Source organism: Halichoerus grypus, chromosome 5, assembly GCF_964656455.1.
Source record: "Halichoerus grypus chromosome 5, mHalGry1.hap1.1, whole genome shotgun sequence".
In the NCBI taxonomy this organism is placed as follows: Eukaryota; Metazoa; Chordata; class Mammalia; order Carnivora; family Phocidae; genus Halichoerus; species Halichoerus grypus.
Window position 1 is genome coordinate 107242573 of NC_135716.1, and position 15719 is coordinate 107258291.

The 15719-nt window shown below is 35.1% G+C and overlaps 1 protein-coding gene across 2 annotated transcripts in view; it reads left to right on the forward strand.

The window, feature by feature from the left end:
• DPYD (dihydropyrimidine dehydrogenase) overlaps positions 1-15719 on the forward strand; it is a 794994-nt gene that overhangs the window by 387476 nt on the left and 391799 nt on the right. For both annotated transcript variants that reach the window (XM_078072719.1, XM_036111511.2), the window contains exon 12: positions 1960-2144. In XM_078072719.1, the coding sequence (XP_077928845.1) occupies positions 1960-2144 (185 nt within the window). The remainder of the gene's footprint in view (positions 1-1959; positions 2145-15719) is intronic.

Consider the following 15719-nt stretch of genomic DNA (forward strand, 5'->3'; position numbering starts at 1 on the left):
AAAATGAGGAAAATGTATAAAAGGGCTTTGATCTCCTGGTGAAATATTTTGGATTGCTTCTCATTTAAAAATCTTTATTTCAGTTCTCTATATAGAAAAAAGTCATATCAAAGTCTTGGACAAATAAGGTCATTTCTTACAGGAGAATTATTTTGGACTCTCTCTCTCTATCTCCCATTACATAAACCATTCAGTGGTGGTGTGTTCCAGTTACCATTATCATTGTAATAGGTTGAATTGACAAGCCATGCTCACTATTGACTTTTTTGTAACTCAAGTTAACTGTCAACAGATGGTAGTGATGATCTGTTATGCGATGGGGAACAAATGATAAAGGTGTCTTTTCATGTGACCTTTAAAGACATTAGAAAAATCTTCTCAAAATGCCATTCTGCATTGAAAATAATTACATGAATATTTAATTTTACTCTTGATGAAAGGTGAAATCACATCAGAGATATAAACACTATCATATTTTTTAATAAAAACCTGAGCCCAATAGCATTAACCCATCTGTTCATTCTTTCATTTCATTCATTCATTCATTCATTCATCCATCCATCCATCCATCCATCCATTCACTCATGCATTGAATTGAGTGTTTCCTGTGCTCCAAGTACTGTAGTAGGCTTTGTGGTACAGTGGCCAGCAGCATGGACACATTGCTATTCTCATGGAACCTATAGTCTTGTGGGGAACACATAATCAACAGTAATTCCTTAAGTTTTCTAAAAGTCTAATATTCTTCAGGTAGAAAACTACAAAGGTTTATTTTTATGTCTTGCTTTTCTATTATTGTTTAGGAGAAACGGTTTTAGGTATCAGAATATTTTTTTTTTTATATCTGGTTGTTTTTATTTTAAACTTGACTCATTAATCTGTTTAAGAACTAACTTTTGTGTTCCAAAATTTTCCAATCTATTTAAGTTTTAAGTTGTTATGTTCTCTTTTGAATTAAAGTAAAGAATAGCTCCATAAGTCTGTCCTGAGATGCTGTACTTAAAATTCATGACATGAATACCTGGAGAGAACATTTAATCCTAAACACTCACTCAGTTTGCTCCATTATAGATGATGATACTATCTTTCTGCCCTTCTTCTCTTGATGAACCCTTTCTGTAACTTACATTCTTTGATCTCTTCCAATTATCAGGATTATGTGTCTATTATAAGATATTCCTTTAGATATATTTTTCTTACAGGAACTCAAACTCTTTCTTGTTCCATGACACATTTAGATTCATTGGAACACAGCAAATAACTTAAAATTCTTTTACAAAGCAATATCCACAAGGAACCAATGGTAGTGTTTGCATTTGTTGATTTTTATAAAATAGAAACTGGGAGCTAATGTAGCTATATTCTGGGTCCTTTGAATTGCTTAACATTAGGGGCAAATAATTTGGTGAAAATGTAGGACTTTGTCTTGTTTAATTTATAAAATTTCTTGTTGTAAATGGAAGAGACTGGCCATTGACCCAAATTCACAGTATAACTTTTACCTGTTACACACAGGAACAAGTTTAGGATCATAAGAGTAATATCATATTTGTGAAAATAATGGTGTGGACAAAGAAAATTTTAGAAAATTCATTTTATATTCATTTAAACAGATTTAAATGGATTTTATACACATTAAAATATTTAAGAGGCTGTACTTCCCTTCTTCCTGGATCTGTACTTCCTAGACATAAATACCAGATTTGACATATTGCCCAAATCTGTAGTCTTTAAAACCTACATGTGAGGTATACTTTGAATTGATTAAGTCAGTATGCTTTGAATGTATTATTAACTCAGATATTTCATTAACTTTCCATTTTTATGGTTCATTAAAAACAGTTGTTTGAATCCCTAGAACAATAATTAAGTCATAATTTTTCTTAATTTTCAAATTATAGTTACGTGATACACAGATTAGTCATTGCCTCTTGTCTTTCACTTTTTTTTTTCTTCCAGTAAAAGAAGCCTTGAGCCCTCTAAAATTTAACAGATGGGATCTCCCAGAAGTAGATCCAGAAACTATGCAAACCAGTGAACCATGGGTGTTTGCAGGTGGTGATATTGTTGGTGTGGCTAACACTACAGTGGAATCAGTGAACGATGGAAAGCAAGCTTCTTGGTACATTCACAAATACATACAGGTAGGCATTTGCCATCACTTTTAGCTAATTCTTTCCAATGGATATATACTTCTTCATTTATTTTTGCTACACATTCATATGAGCATTTATATATGGTAATATATGACATACGCATATACATATATTTACTTGGATAAAATTTTTTTGACATGGACTGGATAGCACAACTGTTTAGTTGATTGAAAATTCAGTGTGCATTTCTACAGGGAAATGCCATGAAGTTATTAGTTCTGCTGTGTTCAAAATATTTATCAATGGCTTAAAGACACAGATAATACATTTATCAAATCTGGATGGTACACAATATGATGGCCGATAAGATCTATATTCCTAATGATCTTACACAGTCCAGAAAACTATATTGTCTGTCCATTTGAATCAGATGAGTTCCTATCCATTTCCCAAATGATATGCACCTAATTGAAAAGAAAACAAATATTTTATAAATTTCAATTGTAATTTTTTCACTCTTTAGTCTTATGAAACAAATGCATAATGTAAAAATGATAAAATATAAAGTTGAACATACTCTTACAGTAACTGGGTGGTCGTGGGGAAGAGAAAAGCCATAATTACTAGATCTCAGTTGTCTCACTTTTTGACAAAATGCTTTGTTTTCTTCTTGCTCTGTAATTTAATTAAATGTAGATACAGTGATCTCCTTTATATAAAATGTTTCTGGAAAAGTTTGCTCTTATTAATAAAATTCTTCTTTCTTTCCTATTCGGGAAAGACTCTATTCATAACATGCTGTCTGCCTCTCTTCTTTCAGTTTCTTTTGTTTGTTTCCCACATGCTAACAAAATTCACTTTGTCTTTAAGGTCTCCTTGAATATTTTTCTGCCTCTTTGCCATGACCACTTAGACTTATGGTTGTCCTCCTATTTTTTTCTATAACCCATGCAGGACTTCTTACCTACCAGGTACAGCCTGGACTTTATATTGATTATATCATATTTTTTTAAGTTCAATTCACTGACCTGATCCCACCTCAGCCCGGCATCTCTGAGTAGCGGGGCTTGGGATGTTGTGGTCTAGGGTGTAGTTGGTATCCCAGGGCTCTAAGAATGGGTGTAACCAGCCTACAGGTCATGCATAGAGACAAAAGTGTGATTTAGGAAACAGCGTTTTGTGGAGATGACAAATCTAAAATAAGAATGCTGCCCAAATCAGTCAAAAGGGATGAGGGTAGGGAAAAAAGGGGAAAGGAATGCAATTTTAACAGGCAGAAACCTGGGAACCCAAAGGAGCAAAGTTGGTAGTAGCTCCAGCCCCAGTCTCCGTAGCACCTATACTTTGGAGAGTCTCCATGGCCTCCAAAATACACAGTGGAGCGGTTCAACTGCCCAGGATGGACTCCTGATTTGGCTCCTTTTGCTCTTTCTGCTGCAAAACTTATCACCCTATCTTTCTATTTCCTCATTTTACTCTTCTTGTCACAGCACTCTCAATGGTCCCATTTGCACCTCTGCATAACTCCCTCATTTGTATTTCCATCTGTGTTCTTCCATGATCCAGCTGTCTGCTGATAATCTTCACTCGTGTGCCGGATGCATATTTCAGATTCACTGAACAGCACTTGGTTACCTGCACTTCTAATTCATTGCTATTAAACTAAACACACTCTCCCCAACCTGTTCCATCTCCAGTGTTTAACGTTTTTGATACCCAGTTTCAAAGCCTCTAAATCAGCATTCCTCAGGCTTCTAGATTACTGACTTCTAGATTACTCAGGCTAATACAGTTTTCAAAATCAATTTTGAAACCAAAATAGGCCTGATAGCTTCTTCTTTTACTGTGTAATGGCATTAAAGCAGGCACTTGAACACATGAAATGGTAACATTTACTATATTATATATACAAGAAATAATAAGACAATTTATGAGAAAAGTAGCAAACAATACAATCTCAGAATAAGCTACTTCTTAAGAAAATATAGTTGAAAGATTTACACTAGTGTGTTTACACACACATATTTTTTCATTATAAAATAACACTGTTGTATACATCTTTACTTATGAACTATTTATCTAAATTTTATTTTCCTCTTCTCTCTCTCTCTCTCATGTACGTATCTGGTCAATTCCATCTCTGTAAAGATTCTTTCATACACTTACTTTAATTTGCTTGTTTTTTTGTGCTGAATACAATTTTTGTTTGACCAGACATCTCACTGACCATTCTGTTAACTTCTTGAAGAAATGAGAGTAGAATCAGGAGATAAGAGAAAAAAGGCTCTTGTGCTAGGCCAGATGAAACCTAGTGAATGCATGAATTCAGCTTTCAGGAGTGAAAATGGCGGGAAGGCAGAGATACTAAACAGATTTGAAAGGTAAAATTGAATGAGGGATGGTGGAAAATGGCATGTGTTAATTCTTTTTCTAAAGATTTAAATCCGTTTATAGCTTTTAGATTAAAGTACATAGAGAATATTTACTATATTTGTGATGATTGTGGTTTTGTCATACTTCACAATTACCATTCGAAAGGATTCCTAAGGGTGTTTTTCTTTTGACTTTACTTTTATCTTTTTACTTCCCTGAATCTAATAAATGTGTGCTGAAAAAAATGAGCAATCATTTTATTTATCTTCCACTTACTCATAAAAGGAAAGAAACAGACTTTTAGGTATGATGAAAAAGAAAAGTGCATGTGCTTTAAAAATACATATTGCTAGGAATGATAGTGTTTGAAATATAAAATAAAAAATTCCTGACCAGTAAGAGTTTTGGTTTTGGCTGAAGGCTTTAGACTTGTCAAACAAAGTGTTGAATTGCATTTTAAAGATGGAGTAGAAATGGAAAGCAGGTAAAATCTCTGTCAAGTAAAATCAACACTTCTACCTTCCTGCCTGTTGGTTGCAAAGTGCTAAGCAGTGATAAGACTAAAAAGGAGCATATAGACAAAGTGAGATTTTTCTCTCTCCACACTGTCATTAACTTAGTTCTGGCCTCTATTGCCTCTTACAATTGCCTCCACTTCTTCCCTTGTCAAATCTAATGAGCCTATCCTGCAGCCAGAGTCATCTTTCTGGAGTACAAGTTTGATCCTCATTTCTTCATTTAAAACCCTTCAGAGGCTCCTCTTTGCACTCCAGATAAAGCCTAATCTCCTTAGCTTGTGATGCTAACTTGAATTTCCCCTAGCACACCAAGACTTCTCCTGAATCCAGGCCTTTCCCCTACTCCCCTCATTGTATCTGTCTCGATCCTGCTTGTCCTTCAGGTCTTGCTTCCTCCTCCTCTTCCAGGAACATGGTCCTCTTGTGTGCTCTGTAGCAGCCTGTTTCCTTGACTGAAGCCTGCCCACCGGTCTGCCTCTGTACAAGCCAGTGGCCACGCTTGTTTATTGTTATGCCCTCAAAATAAAGCGTGTATTCATTTTGTAAAATAGGAAAAATACATAGAATGAGAGAATTCATTGTAAAGGAATTTAAAGGGGAGTTAAGAAAACTAATGAGTTTGTTATATAAGTTCATTAACACTGTAAATAAATAATGTTTCCTTCAAATGCAACATCCGTTAAGAAAAATTTCATAATGCCTGAAGTGTATTCATGAATGAAGGTTTATCACTGCTTGTCTTACGTTTTACATTAGTTTGGGGTGAAATAGAACACTAGATAGTGTACTTTAAAAATGATTTAATACACACATTATAGTATTAATTCATGCATGCAATCATTGCAATTGGATATTTTGAATTTATTTGTAGTATGCTTTTTCAGACACATGTGATTATTTAAAGATAGCCCTGTTGGGATTTCAGTAATTCCCATAGTTGTCTGAAGAGAGCTTCACTTAAATTTCATTAGTTAATTTGATCAGTTACCATTTATTGAGTACCAGCTGTTAGGCCCAAAACACTTGATTTTGGGAGACTACCAAAGTGAATAAATGAGGAGAGGTAAAATACAGCAGTTAGAAATTTGGGCTCTGAATTAAACAGGCCTGATTTCAAACCCAGTTCCAACACTTTCAAACTGTGTGACCTGAAGCAAGTTACTTCATCACTTCAGGACATGGTCTTTTCAGAGGTAAATAAACTATTTATTAATAAATGAGCAATAATAATTAGAGATGTTAAAATGGTATTAGAGAACAATTATAAAATAGGAGATTTTGAATGGAAAGCATAGTATAGGATTTTAACAGACAAAGATTCAAAGAGGCTATTTCTGGTAATTATGAAAGCATTTTATTTAGCCATTTATTTTTTCATCCATATACATCCACCTGTCTATCTGTGTAGTCATTCATGCATGGATTCATTCATTCATTCATTTAATAAACAATTTTTTTAAAAAAATAGTGCTTTCAACTTTAGATAGTACTAATCTGTAGGTTTATAAATATGAATTGAAACATGAAACTTGCCATTAATAATCTCACAGTCTGGTAGGGAAGAGAGTGGTGTAAACACACATCTAATACAATATAATAAACTCAGTAATAAAAAAATGTAAAGGCACAGGGTAGCATGGAAGAGATAATGTGATTGATTCTATCTGGATGTGGGTATCAGGATGTGGAGTCAGCAAAGGCTTCACAAAAATGAAGATAACAAATAAAGAGGGAGGATAAGAAAAACTGAGTGATTTGAATTGGTGGAACTTAAAGGGGGCTGCTGGCTAAGACTGTAGAGCTTGCTCACTGCCCAACGGTCCCCAGATATGGGTACTAGCTGCCTGAAATACTGACCAAGCTCCACTCGCCTAACAGTGGTATCCTTGGTTGTGCTGCTTCTACTCAGAGGAAGGAGTGCCTGCCTTGAATTGTCACAAAGGTGCCTTCTGCTTGTGCTGTTAAGACTTACACCTGTGCAGTGGCTTCTTTCAATTTCACCAAAAGGCATTCTGGGTTAGTGGAGGCCCTGAACATAGAGAACATGTAGGAAAAAATGGGAGAAAAGATCTGTGATTATACTGGGGTTAGGACATGATAAGAATACCCAGTTTAGGATTTTAATTTGGGGTCGATAATGAGGCAGAAATGTGGTAGGAGTTGTTTGCATAAAGAAGTGATAGTGTCAGATCTTGTATAAATATAGAGAGAAACATTTTCCAATTTGTCAACATTTCCCTCTTTAAAAGTCTTTATTTTATTTTATTATTATTTTTTAAGATTTTACTTATTTATTTGAGGGAGAGAGAGGTAGTGAAAGAGAGCATGAAGTAGGGTGGGAGAGAGGGAGAAGCAGGCTCCCCGCTGAGCAGGGAGCCGAGTGGATGGATGTAGGGCTGGGCTCGATCCCAGGATCCTGAGATTGTGACTTGAGCTGAAGGCAGATGCTTAACAGACTGAACCACCCAGGCGCCCCTAAAAGTCTTTATTTTATAATATTAAACTTACTTGTCTTTATTTAGTTGTGCTAATAAATGATCCAATATGACTTCACCTTTGTTGTTTATAATACTATGATGTTAGCAGGAGTTGAGGCATATTTGAATTTTTTTCTTCTTCTTGAATAAGAATTACTGAATATTTTTTTTTTTTTTTTTAAAGATTTTATTTATTTATTTGAGAGAGAGAGTGAGAGAGAGAGAGAGCACAAGAGGGGGGAGCAGGAGAGGGAGAAGCAGACTCCTTGCTGAGCAGGGAGCCCGATGTGGGACTCAATCCCGGGACTCCAGGATCATGACCTGAGCCGAAGGCAGTCGCTTAACCAACTGAGCCACCCAGGCGCCCAAGAATTACTGAATATTTAAGATAATTTTGACAGGGTACCCAAAGAAAGAGTATGTAACTGAAATAATGTAGCTAAACAAACAAACAAAAAAATCTATCGATTTTAAAATTTATTGCACTTTCACTTGCATCTTTCCAGTGGATTTCTTTATTTAGCCAGTGTGCGTGTGTGTCCGTGTGTGCGTGTCTGTGTGCATGTGTGCATGTGTGTGGACAGATGGGTAGATAAAAAGTTCTGTACTAGGAAAAAAAGAAATTAACCACATGAACCCATCAACCTTTCTTCGAAAGGTGCTTTTAGCAATGTGTGAATGCAAGGATTACCATGTGAGATAGAGAACAGGCATATAATAAAATCGAAAGCTAATTTTACTACAACCAATAAATATTAAAGTAGTCCAAGAGCAGAGATCAGTATTGACTAGAATTGTTGGAAAAGACTCACAAAAGAAGTACTCCCTGATTTTTGCCCTCCTTGGAACAAACCTGTTATATTTACTTTCATTGTAATAACAGCTACTATTTGTTAACCTCTGTTACGCATTGTGTATGTTTTGGTTACAATGGGTATCATTATCTTTATATTTTTATTTCTTTAAAGATTTTATTTATTTATTTGTTTGTTTATTTATTTATTTCAGAAGGAGAGAAAGAGAGGGAGAGAGTGTGAGTGGAGGGAGGGGCAGAGGGAGAGAGAGAGAGAGAATCTCAAGTGGACTCCACACTGAGCTTGGAGCCCAACATGGGGCTGGATCTCAACCCTGAGATAATGACCTGAGCCAAAATCAAGAGTTGGAGGTTTAACTGACTGAGCTACCCAGGCATCCCATGGATATCATTATCTTTATTTCTTAGCTTTTAAAAATAAAGTCTCAATAGTTAAAGAAAACTATTCTAGGTTAAGTATCGTCTTAGTAACGAGGCCAGGATTTGAACATACGTATGTCTATTTATTTTTTCCCCTGGACTGAACTACTTTCCTGATACTTTTCAACTCTGGATCCTCATTCTTGCTAATCATCTGCAGCCCTAGACATCTTCCCCTGCAGCATGTGTTAAGATTTAAAAATAAAATAATGCATTAGAATTCTGCCTGAGAGTTCCTCTGTAGTTGAAACTGAAATCAGAAGATTGTGATTGGAGGCTGTAGCTTATGTATAACTTAGTTCTGGTTAAAAATATACCTTAACCAGAATGATTAAGTGACTAGAAAAGTTCTAAGATTATTCCACATCTCCTAACTTCCAGGGAAATAAAATAGAGGGATAATTAGCTCAATTAATATAATTAAAGACCTAAATTTAATTGTTAATTGAGGATAAAGATGAGGCACTTTAATTATATAGGTAAATCCAGAAATTCATTAACAATAAGTTGGTTAAATCCAGAACATTCATTTAAAAAACAGAGGAATATAAAAAAGTTCTCTTAGTCTAGGAAACAAAAATCAATAATTAGTTGATTAATCTGAAAAAGTTAAACTGGGGGAATTATAGAAAGGATATATACATATGTTAAGCATGTCATTTTATTTTGAAACACATAGATATTCTCTCCTTTTCATTTAAAAAAAAAGCAGAGCCAAGTTCTTTTTAATCTTATGGTTAGGGTTCTATCATGTTTCTTGTGTAAACCTGTTTATAATATGCTGCCTACAACTTCTGGTTTTGTTTTTTAAAGTGGAGCTATACCTTCAAGAAACACAGAGCAATTTCCTGGATTTTTGTATGGTTGCTCGTCAGTTACTTCATTTGTTTAACCCACATCTAATTTGATAGCAACTTCTTTTTTAGCAATTCACCTTTATCATAGCTTTTGAAAATATTCAACTTAGTTTTCACAGACTCAACCCCCTTTCTTTTCACATTCATAGAGCTCTTCAATTTATACAATTTTAATTTACATAAATTTATAACCAACACAAATGGGGTGAGGATCATACAACTGATTCGATAAGCACACAACTCAAGTGGGGGAGTAGAAAGTTCATAGATACACAGGTACCCTCCTCATTACAGAGATTCAGCACTCTTTTTCCTTCCTTTGTATCTCACAGAAGAACAGGAGAGAAGAAATTCGTCCAGTGAGTCTGGTAGGTGCAACCAACTTGTTAAGGGAAACCATATGGTGCCTAAGGTCCTTCTTTACCAAAGACAAGTTTTAATACAAAATGTATTTACGAAATGGTATTATTAATTGACAAAAATGTCAGTAATTTACCAAAATACAATTGTTTAGAAAATTGGGCATTTACTTTTAGTATCAACATATAAACACATTCCATCACAAAAAAGTAGAGGAAAAAAAGCTGTATGTTATCTTGCCATGCTAAGTACTCCACTATAAGAGCAAACTTGTAAATAGAATACAGGCTAAATGCTTCTAAATTCTAATCCTAGGTTAGAAACTCGTTTTCCTTGAAGTAGTCATGGTAGTCCTGAGAAGATGATCTTACCAGCATGAGATATTTTGTCAAATAAAATCAGTCCAAATATATGAAAATTATCATCTCAAAACCTATGGATTTGATTACATCATTAGAGCAGTCCTCCATGTCATTATTCTGTGATTCGGAATTCTATCTTAAATTTACTATCTTTTAGATGCAACATTAAAACACCCCAGTATTTATTCCTAGGAGAGGAAGGGATCGAGTAAACTTACATGTTGCTGCAAGAGAAGCAGTGGCAGTGGTATAAAGATAAATATTGAGTGACAAAAGACAAGAGTTATTAGTGCAAGGATAAATATGGAAAGAATAGGTAAGGGATAGAAATTCAAATAAAGAAATTATATAGAGAGTCTTCAAATATAGATAAGAAATGAAAAGGAAAAGAAGACCTCTTTTCTTTCAGGTAGAATTCTTTCTGTGAAAATCAAACACGGTGAGAAACTGCAGAGGATAAGAAAGGAGGCATTGGGACATTAAACATATTTTAGAAAAAAAAGTTTTGGTTGCTGTGTTTACAATGACTTTAGGAATCACTAAATTGAAGTTGAATGGTTACACAGGACTGTTTGTTCGCTGCCACCATTTGAGGTCAGCTTTCAGCAACAACAAAAAGTTATTTTTTTGGTTTAGTTCAGTGGTTCTACTATATACATGAGTTTGCCTATGTGCATCTTCCCAAATGGTATTCTTTTTTTCTTCCTTAAACTTTATCCTTTATTAAACATGCTGTATTCCTATAATAAGTATCCACATTAAGGTGCCTGATACTGTTTTGATTATTTATTTTTTTTTAAAGATTTTATTTATTTATTTGAGAGAGAGAGAATGAGAGACAGAGAGCATGAGAGTGAGGGGGGTCAGAGGGAGAAGAAGACTCCCTGCTGAGCAGGGAGCCCAATGCGGGACTCGATCCTGGGACTCCAGGATCATGACCTGAGCCGAAGGCAGTCGCTTAACCAACTGAGCCACCCAGGCGCCCGTTTTGATTATTTTGTTTATGAATTTATGTTATTCTTTCCAACTTGTCAATCCCCCTCAAAACGAATTCTTGTAGCAGAATTATCTTAGAACATATACACAAGATACACACATAAATATTCTGGCATCATACTGGGTCTAAAATGTCTTTCTTAACCCTATAGGATCACAAAGCACAGGTGTCTTTTAGGTTTTAGCTTTCTACAGTGTTTTCCAGCCCTACAGTGAAGCTTATATGATATTTTAATGGAGGTTATAGTGAAGTTCTCTAACAGTTAATGTGGTTCTACTCAGTTGTATATGGTCTATGGGTACATTTTGAAACAGACGTTTGTAAAGTTTTTCAAAACTATTATAAATTCCTTGCATTGATGATCAACTTTTCTCCTACTTGAGGTTTTTGTGTGTTTTCTTTTGGTTCGATTGAGTCTCAAAAGAATCAGTAGTTGTTGAGGGAACTAGGTATCTCAGGGGATTGGTAATGAGATACAGAGCCTTTAACCTCTTGGTCACTAGTTCAAATCTGCCCCAGGTCAAGAGTGACAGAAAGTCATTATCATCCGATGGCAGTTCAATAGGCTATGTGAAATGAATTTGTGATTTCAATACCTAGTGGAGAGAGATTCATGCCATAGTCTCACCATTGAGTGAATGAATACAAAATGGTAGTTGTGATTTTAGTTTGAAGAGTAAGGAGGAGTCCAATCATAGCTAAGTATTCCATTTTTTGGAGCTGAGACTCTTTTTGGTGGATTTGTTGATGGAATGGCAGAGGGAAGCAAGGCTTGCCCTTGTGTTGGTTTGTGATGTGAGGCCGTGAGATGCACATCTATAGGAATCCCTGTCTGTCATTGTTGCTAATGAGGTACAATTCAGCATCATTAAATTGACTTCTAAAAAGTTATTTCACTCCCAGATGGTGATTAATTCAAGATTGAAAGTGACATCATTCATGTCTCCTGATTCTTCAATGCCCTTCTGCATATATTTTTTAAATGTTTCATTTTCCCTTTTAATCATATTATTAATTTTATCTACATTTGGACATATGACTGAACATTTAGAGAGGCCTATTCATTCTTGTCAATCTTTCACATGAGAAATACTGAGTTAACAAACAAGAATAGAAAATTGTAAGGACACTTTGAAGACGGGGAATTAAAAATTGAGCACAGTGCAAAAGGATCATTGCTATAAAGCTAATTGAATTATGTGCATTCATATCAATAAATGAAATCTTTCACCTTCTGCCACTTTTAGGGTTGGAGATTGTGTGAGGGATTTTGTCTTTCTAATATCTTTAGTGAACAGTCAGGTTATTAAAACTTTTTAATTTGGGGATCTCTTTTAAAGGAATTACCTTTCTAAAGAGGACAAAGGCATATGTTTATATTTGAAAGATTTATAAGATCACAGCATTTTCTTCATGATGGAATATTTACATTTTTATTTTATAGCAGGCTCACTGATTTTCAAAAAGAACCCACGTTGTTGGATTGTAAGGATTTTAAAGCTATCTCTGATAATTTTTATGATGCGAAAATCAAATCTAGAGAATGATAGCTACTGTGGCTCATATTAAAGATTGCTGCTCTGTACAAAGATGAGCAGTTGCTAAAAATATGACAGTCTGGGATTTTAGAAATCAAACTTGGAGGGACTTATCTATGTCCAAGTCTCCGTGCTTGGAAGAACTTCCGTGCCAACTTTGAAGACACTTGTTATCATTATCATTGCTTAAAATATCATTTTAATTTCACATCTTCAAAGGCATTCTTTTGCCCTGAAATGTACCAGTACAATATCTGAAGAACTATGATTTGAGAATTAGAAATTTAAATTGCACAGGCTTAATATTAGAGCATTTCCGTTACCCTTTGCAGGTTTTGAGGCAGCTTATTCGACCTTACAGTCTCACCAGGAAGCTAATGGGAAAGCCTTGCAGCAATCTTCGCAGGAAAGTTTCCAAATGTCAAGTGTCATCTTTCCAGCTGTTAGATGAATGGGTAGCCAAGAGGCATTTATTTGGGTGTGCAGCCCCTGTGAAATCTGGGTGAGGCAAGAGAAAAGGCTATAATTTGGTGGTTAGTTTACCAGTATTGGTATACTATGCAGATCTCCTTGCCAGGCAAAGGACTTCATTTTGTGGTTTAATGATTGACAGCCAACTGCAGTGTTCCTGCACTTAGAGAATAAAAATGCCTTAAAAAAAAAAAAAAAGAGGCATCATCGATATGTCATACTAATTTTTGAATCCTTCACTGCTTCAGATAAAAACAATCTTATCGACAGAGCTGGCTTCTTCTTTTCTAAACCCCTCTCCAACTGAGAGGAGGTAAGGCTTTTCAAATGACAACTGTATTAAAATCTTGAGACCTATTGAAAAAGTGTCCTTCAGTTTAAGATATATTGCAAACTCTTTAATTCCTATGTTAAAAGAAGATTGATATGAATCATTGGCCACTGTCAGGTTGAAAAACAATGAATATCAATAAAAAGACAGTTTTAAATCATCATGGATTTAGTTTGAGATAGTGATAGACTCCAAAAAATAATATTGAAGTATATCATGGCTAAATGCTGTTTCCATGCTAAGTTTTTCCACTTGGTCAGGATCACCGTATTGAAATGACTTCAGCCCGATTTCTCATTGGTAAACTGTGCCTTTAGACTGAACTAGAATCAAAAGTGACTGTGATCTCATTTTTATCCCTTCCGGTGAGAAGTAGTCAAGTTAAATTTGCTTATAGTCATTGAAAAATGAAGTCCGTTTCAAGTGTTTATAAATAAGCATACAATAAACGCCATAGACTGTCTGTAGAGTTTGCCTTTTTGATGGTACAGCCATGTTAATTTTTGATTAATTCCCTAGCTAAATACTTCAAAATAATTCTTAAGGATCAGAAGCTTGACTTTTTTCTATTAAAATTTCTGTTTGTAAAAATGTGTAGCTTTTTGTGTATGAAGGGGGATTTTGTAAAAGGAAATCAAGAAAAAAATGAGGAATGAGCCTATATCCAAGGGAGCTATGAAAACAAAACTATCTAGGTGGTGATAGGGAAAGAAAATACCATGACTAATAAGTGATTTTAATGCCTTTTATTGACTTTATATAGGGTTCCAAACCTTTATTAAATGGCAGCATTTGACCTGAAAAGTAATTTAAAATGAAATTGTCTCCATAAAGGCAGAATATATTCTTACCAATATAGCAGTAGATTGTTACTTCAGGCAGATAACTCAAGATTAGAATGGTTAGAAAAAATAACTGAAAAATCTGATCCATGCCATACTGAACCTGACCTCAGTAGGTGCTGAGGGAGTATGAAAGAAATTAGCCACTACAAGGTCACTTGGTCCAAATGGGCTATAGGTGTTAGGAATTCCATGCCAAATCTCCAACACCTTGATGCCTGGGGCTGTGTGGCACTCATGAAAATATCACAGGAGAACAAAGCACCGAGAATCTTTAGCTTGCTGGTGGAAATTTAAATGCAAAAATTTTAATCAGAACTTTGTTCCTCTACATTCAGTGATTTAGTAAAGTTGAGTCTTATACAAGTTGCAAAGGATTAAATTGAACAATACCTAGATACAGGTGGTATAAGGAAAGCCTAGAGGTCAGGAGACCTGTGTTCAAATCCTGACTTAATTACTCATTAATTCTGCCTTTGGACCTTTGGGAATGTCACACTGCCTTTTGGTTATCTCAGTTATGGCTCTGAGACAGCACAATGTAGTCACAGAGGTGGAATTCTCAGCTCAAGGACTTAAAAAATGTTTAAAATCTCAAATGCATTATCTTGAGCTTCACTGTCTTTATCCATAAAAAAGACAAAATTATAGTTTTTTATGCTTCTGAAACCCAAATTATATATGTTGAAAATAAAGAATCTAATTTATCAAATACCTATTATATGCTGATTATCTTTTTAGAGGCTTAACATGCATGTCATACTCAAAATTATGCCTGCCAGAGTAACTATTCTTTTCCCCATTTTACAAATTAGAAAATGTATGCTAAATTTTGTTGAGATGGCTATAGCCCTGGAAATGTTTGACTCAACCACTTAACATATGGGTCAGAAAGCTGAGAAACAGATTTTAAAAGAGTCAACTCAACTCATAGGAAAATTCACTCAGGAGAAAAGAACCATAATAGAACTCTCTAAAAGGGATTTAAAATAAATATGTTAAAGATCCCCAAAGAGATAAAGACAGCAATAGCATCCATAGATGCTAGAACAGGAGAGATGTAATGCCTTTGTTTAGGTGTTGATGGTAAGGCCTGCTGGGGCTAGAGCCCAGGCTTTTCCATTCTCAGCCCTACTGTTCTTCTCAATAATCATCCTGCCCCTTCCTCCCCATGTCCTTTGGTTGAGCTTCAGTTGAGCATAATGGAAGGCAGAACACATAGGTAAGTCCCTGCCAATCATCAGAGAACTCTGTGCCAGAGTC